Raw genomic sequence first — 6000 nt, forward strand, 5'->3', positions numbered from 1 at the left:
TCAGCTCTGTGACTTGAGTGAAGTCACTTAACTTTGATGAACCTCAATTTTCCCATCTGAAAATACAGACCTTGCTTATATCACAGAAGTCCCTGGGTGGCACAAAGCGTTCAGTGCTTGACTGCTAGTGAAAGAGTTGGCTGTTCGGACCTACCCAGAGGCGCCTGGTAATCTGCTTCGGCAAGGTCACAGCCTTGAAAACCTCAGAATCTATTAGTTCTCAATTAACAAAACTCTGGGAGTGTTTTACTGTGAAGACTAAATGAGACCATGCATGAAGTCACTTAACACAGGGCTCCTCTCATAAAGTACAAAATAAATGGGTGGGGGGGAAGGCTTTTTTCTTGAATTCTTTAAAGACCTCTCAACAATCTTTACTTTCCATTTTCCCCTCAAAGAAGTTCAGAGTTCAAGGATACTGAAAACAAACACACAGACACAAAACTCCATTTCCCAGCAATGGGGCCTGCTTATCTGAGGCTCCCAGAAGGACTCTGGTTTAGGAAAAGCCCTTGGCCTCACTGAACAATAAAAAGCCTAGTCCTGGGAGATGAGGAAAAAAAAAAAAAAAAAACTAGATAGGCCTTGAAAACAGGTTTCCCCAAATAAAAAAAGATGGTTCTCTCCAAAAGTATTCTCCTGACCATGTGTGCAAAAGAACAACAAACTCAAAACTTGTTATTACATGCAAAATTCAGGGGGGCTCGTCAAGGGCTCTAAAGAGATCCCGGAATCCTGAACCTGGAAGCGCCCAGGTCTTGCTCTGCTCTGTTCTAGAATGAGGATGAACCCTCCCAAGAGAAATGAAGATGAAACAGAGTCAAGGAAGGGTGGGTCACAGAGCCCTGTGTCTACAGAGGTGACTACTGACAGCTGGTGGCAGCGAGGTGACACTTTTAGTCAGTGTCACACTGTGAAGCAGTGTCACATAGACATCTGGTCACACACTGACAACCTCCATTTGGGATAGGGAGGAAAGGGTTTAAGGAAGAGGCTGAGTGTGGGGCGGGCTGAGGGGGACACTAATAACACACCTCACTGGGCCAAAGTCCTAGTCCTATTCCCCCATTTCTGGCAGCCACTCACACCTGGAAGAGGACTGCATGGCTGGGTGGGCAGGGAGCCCCTTCCGCTGGGATAGCTAGCAGCTTCAAGAGAACATCAGTCCATCCCCACTGCACCCCCTATTAAGCACCTAAGGGTCCTTCCCAGAGACAGCTGCCGGGAACGGGCCGAGGTGATTCTCGGAGTAAGGAGCAGCTTGCCCGGCGGCCCCCTCCCGGGAAGGTGTGGCTTTCCGCGGGGCGGACTCACCTTCGGGGCAGGTTGGGAGGACTCCCCAGGACTGGGGTCCGTCATCGGAGCCCCAGAGCTGCAGCTCCGGGTGCTGGTCCTCAGGACTCTCCACAGCATCCGGGACACAGGCCGCGCCGCCATTTAGCCTTTAGGCCTGGGGGGAGCCTCCGCGGGGCAGGTGGCTTCTGGTAAGCGCTATACTGGGGCTAGTGGCCCTGGGTCATCCCGGCAAGGGTGGCGTGGGGGTGGGGTCCGCGCAGCCAATCGGCAGGGGTGCCGCGCCGCCTTCTGGGAGATGTAGTCCACTGGCTGCGCCTTTTTTTTTCCTGGGCGGGCTTAAGGACACAGCCTTGTCTTTGTTATTGTTAGTTGTCTTGGAGTCCACTCCGACTCATAGTGACCCAGGGTGGCAGAGTAAAACGGCCACATAGGGTTTTCTTGGCTGTAGCTTCATTTTATTTTATTTTTTTGGTGAAAATATACACAGCAAAAACCCACTCCCACTTCACAGTTTCCTATGGGGTCGCTAGGAGTGGGAATCAACTGACAGCAACCGGTACCCATAATGATCAGTGACACTGGTTACATTCTTCACATTGTGTCAGCATTCTCCTTATTTCTGTTCTAGTTGTTTCGCTTACATTTACTTAATCTCCTTGTCCCCCAACCTTCTCACATAGGCTTTAAAATAGTTGCTGACTCTTTTGATCTTACACAGATTATTTGCTTGTTTTTAAAGAAACACAACACTCAAGGGTGATAAGCTTTACTCTTTGGGCTAAACAGTTACTCAGTTTAAAGTTGACTTCAGGGGATAGTTTCAATTCAAAGTCTGAAGAGCAACTCAGAGCCACGGTCTCAGGGATTCAATAAGTCCAGTAAGTCTGGATTCTTTAAGAATTTGAAGTTCTGTAACATACTTTCTCCCTTTTTATCAAGACTCATCTATTCTGTTCCTGATCAGAAAGTTCAGTAGTGGTAGTGGGGCACCACCTAGTTCTGGTCTCAAGGTGGCAGAGGCAATGATTCAGATAGACAATCCTGAGGTCTAGTTTCTTCTCTGATTCTTGGATTTCCTTCTTTCTCTTTTGTTCCAGATGAATAAAGACCAATAGTTGCATCTTAGATGGCTACTTGTAAGCTTTTAAGACCCCAGACACTATACACCATACTGGGAGGTAGAACATAAACTTTAAGAACTATATTATGTCTTGGTTGTAATCTTTACCAAGGCAGATCACCAGGTCTTTCTCCCAAAAAGCCACTGGGTGGGTTAAAACTGTCAACCTTTCAGTTAGCAACTGAGCACAGGGCTTGGAAAGCAAAAATTTAAACTCGGGGGGAGAACCTGGGTCTTTTCCTCCAGGCTTCTCTGTCTGTCCTGGTCTGGCAAGGAGATCATGATGGAACTGGCACAAAGTGCTGTAGGCAGGGCAAGACTAGACCTAGGAGAATGAGGCACTTGGGTTGAGCACAAAATTTAAGGAGGCATCAAAAAAAAAAAAAAAAAAAACTTGGTTATCAAGATAAATAGTACATTACTGCAACATTTTTAAAAAATCAAAACAAATGCAAAGATGTCTGTGATAAACTATCAACATTTTAAAAGAAAACAGAATCCAGCCTGCACTTGCGTATCTTTGTCTCAATAGCTTAATCCTAATCCAGACCTTATTGTAGAACTGCCACCTTCCTCTTTCAAGATGAACTTCTCCATGTGTGCCCTAAAAGGACATTAGCAATTGTGATCTCTCTATTTATCATGACACTGTTTATTGGTCCAGTTGTGAGGATTTTAGATTTCTTTATGTTCAGGTGTAATTCGTATTAAAGGCTGTAGGCCCTGGTGGCATAATAGCCAACCAAAAGATCAGTGGTTCGAACCCACCAGTGGCTCCTCGGGAGAAAGATGTGGCAGTCTGCTTCCTTAAAGATTTCAGCCTAGGAAACCCTATGGCGCAGTTCTACTCTGTCCTATATGGTCATTATAAGTTGGAACCGACTTGACGGCACACAACAACAACAAACACGGCTCCTTGAGGATAGGAGCCTTGGTGATGAAATGGTTAAGTGCTTAGCTGCTAACCGAAAGGTTATAGGTTAGAACCACCCAGTGGCTCCCCAGGAGAAAGACCTGGTCTTGTAAAATTACAGCCTAGCATACTCTAAAGGGCAGTTCTACTCTGTCACATAGGGTTGGTATGACTCGAAAATGACTCCATGAGACCTAACAACAAGTCTTCGAAAAGGGTTGTTAATGAGTCAGTACGTGTTGGAGAAAGGGGCCTCTTTTTCTGTTTCTGAAAAATAGAAATGCTAATGCACACTTAGTAATGAACCTACGTACTAAGAATCATTATGCTGGAACCAGTTATCAATTGTATCTAAAACCCTATCATCCTGGAATTGCAAAGAATCAAACACTGACAAGAACATACTAGCTGCCAAGTATGTATTAGGTGAAAAGATACAACCCTTTTCCAGTTTTAAACCATCCAGCATCCCCTTGTTCTGTTTGAGTGACTGCCTCTTGATCCGTGTGCAGGTTCCGTGGCAGCACAATTAAGTGTTCTGGAATTTCTAGTCTTCATAATATTATTCATAGTTTATTACCATCCACACAGTCAAATGCCTTTGTGTACTCAACAAAACACACGTAAATAAATATCTGTCTGGATTTCACTTTAATCAGCCAAGATCCATCTGATATCAGCAATGATATCTCTCAGTTCCATGTCCTCTTATGAATCTGGCTTGAACTTCTAGCAGTTCCTGGCCAATGTATGGCTGCAACCGTTTTTTAATTATCTTGAGCAACACTTTGCTATTGTCGTTGTTGTTAGGTGCCACCCTGTCAGTTCCAACTCATAGTGACCCTGCATACAACAGAAGTAAACATTGCCCAGTCCTGCGGCATCCTCACTATCATTGTTATGCTTGAGACCATTGTTGCAGCCACTGTATCAATCCATTTCCTTGAGGGTCTTCCTCTTTTCACTGACCCTCTACTTTACCAGGCATGATGTCTTTCTCCAGGAACTGATCCTTCCTGATAACACGTCCAAAGTATGTGAGATGAAGTCTCACCATCCTTGCTTCTAAGGAGCATTCTGGTTGCACTTCTTCCAAGAAAGATTTGTTCGTTCTTTTGGCAGTCGGTGGTATATTCAATATTCTTTGTCAACACCCTAATTCAAATGCGTCAATTCTTCAGTCTTCCTTATACATTTTCCAGCTTTCGAATGCATATGAGGCGATTGAAAACACCATGGCTTGGGTCACGCGCACCTTAGCCTTCAAGCTGACATCTTTGCTTTTCAACAGTTCTAGGAGGTCTTTTGCAGCAGATTTTCCCAATGCAATGTGTCATTTGATTTTTTGACTGCTGCTTCCATGAGTGTTAGTTGTGGATCCAAGGAAAATGAAATCCTTGACAATGTCAAACTTTTCTCCATTTTCCATGATGTTGCTTATTGGTCCAGTTGTGAGGATTTTTGTTTTCTTCATGTTGAGGTGTAATCCGTACTGAAGGCTGTGGTCTTTGATCTTCATCAGTAAGTGCTTCAAGTCCTCTTCACTTTCAGCAAGCAAGATTGTATCATCTGCATGTCATAGTTTGTTAATGAGTCTTCCTCCAATCCTGATGCCCCATTCTTCTTCATACAGACAGGTTTCTTAGATTATTTGCTCATCTTATGAGTATACAGAGGAATTTTCCATGGGCTACACTATGTGTGGTTTTACAACAGATTGAATGCAGAAGCAGATATGAGAATCTAGCTATTTTCTACCGAGACAGACACTAAAGAGATCTGCAAAAGTGTAACACAATGCCACACTTCTCCCTGTTTTTTGAAAATGTATTATTTTCATAAAAACATTATGTTAACATGTAGTAGGTATTACTGACACTGCTATTTTTAAGTGAGTTAATAAATGTTTTTAAAATTTCTCAGTTTTAATTTCTAATATGGTAAACAGAAATTAGGAAGCCCTGGCAGTGCAATGGCTAAGCGCTCAGCTGCTTACCAAAAGGTTGGTGGTTCAAACTCATCCGGCAGCTCTGTGGGAGAAAGTACTGGCAATTTGCTTCCATAAAGATTACAGCCTAGGAAACCCTAGGGGGCAGTTCTACTCTGTCACATGAGGTTGCTATGAGTCAAAAATTGACTCTACAGTACCTAACAACAACAATAAAAAAGAAATTAAATCGATTAATATAATAAATAGATGTAACCCATATAAACCAAAGGTCTTTGGGGTCTTTGATTTTTTTTTAAGAATGCAAAGTGTTTCCGAGACTAAAAAGTTTGAGAATTGCTACTTTAATAGAAACTCTCTCATCCTGGAAAACCCAGAGGCATTCTAATAGTGCTTTATAATGGCTCTGCACCAACGTTATCTTCCCCAAACCATGAAAATAATGGCTGGGATAGTGATGATAGGATGAGGGCTTCATGAGCCATCCTCCCTAGGCCCACCAAGTTCAACGCAGGCGCCTCACAGTGGGAACCAGGGGACTCTCCTTCACAGCCAACCTCAGCCATTTAGTTTCTCTCTTTTCTACTGGTTTTAGTTTCCTCATCAGTTAGAAATCATAAAAAGTGTCTTTAGTTTTGTGGTGAGAATTGAATCATAATTTTTAATGTATAAGTAAGTGCTTTGTTGTTTTTGTAATATCATTTGGGGGCAAGGAGGGCCTTA

General features: G+C 43.4%; 1 protein-coding gene across 2 annotated transcripts in view; it reads right to left on the minus strand.

The window, feature by feature from the left end:
• The window catches only part of MOCS1 (molybdenum cofactor synthesis 1), a 50686-nt gene extending 49194 nt beyond the window's left edge, over nucleotides 1-1492 (minus strand). For both annotated transcript variants that reach the window (XM_023546059.2, XM_064285559.1), the window contains exon 1: nucleotides 1315-1492. In XM_023546059.2, coding sequence (XP_023401827.1) covers nucleotides 1315-1437 — 123 coding nt within the window. In that variant the 5' untranslated portion in view covers nucleotides 1438-1492. The remainder of the gene's footprint in view (nucleotides 1-1314) is intronic.
• Between the last annotated feature and the right edge of the window lie 4508 nt (nucleotides 1493-6000).

This window comes from Loxodonta africana, chromosome 1, assembly GCF_030014295.1.
Source record: "Loxodonta africana isolate mLoxAfr1 chromosome 1, mLoxAfr1.hap2, whole genome shotgun sequence".
Lineage (NCBI taxonomy): Eukaryota > Metazoa > Chordata > Mammalia > Proboscidea > Elephantidae > Loxodonta > Loxodonta africana.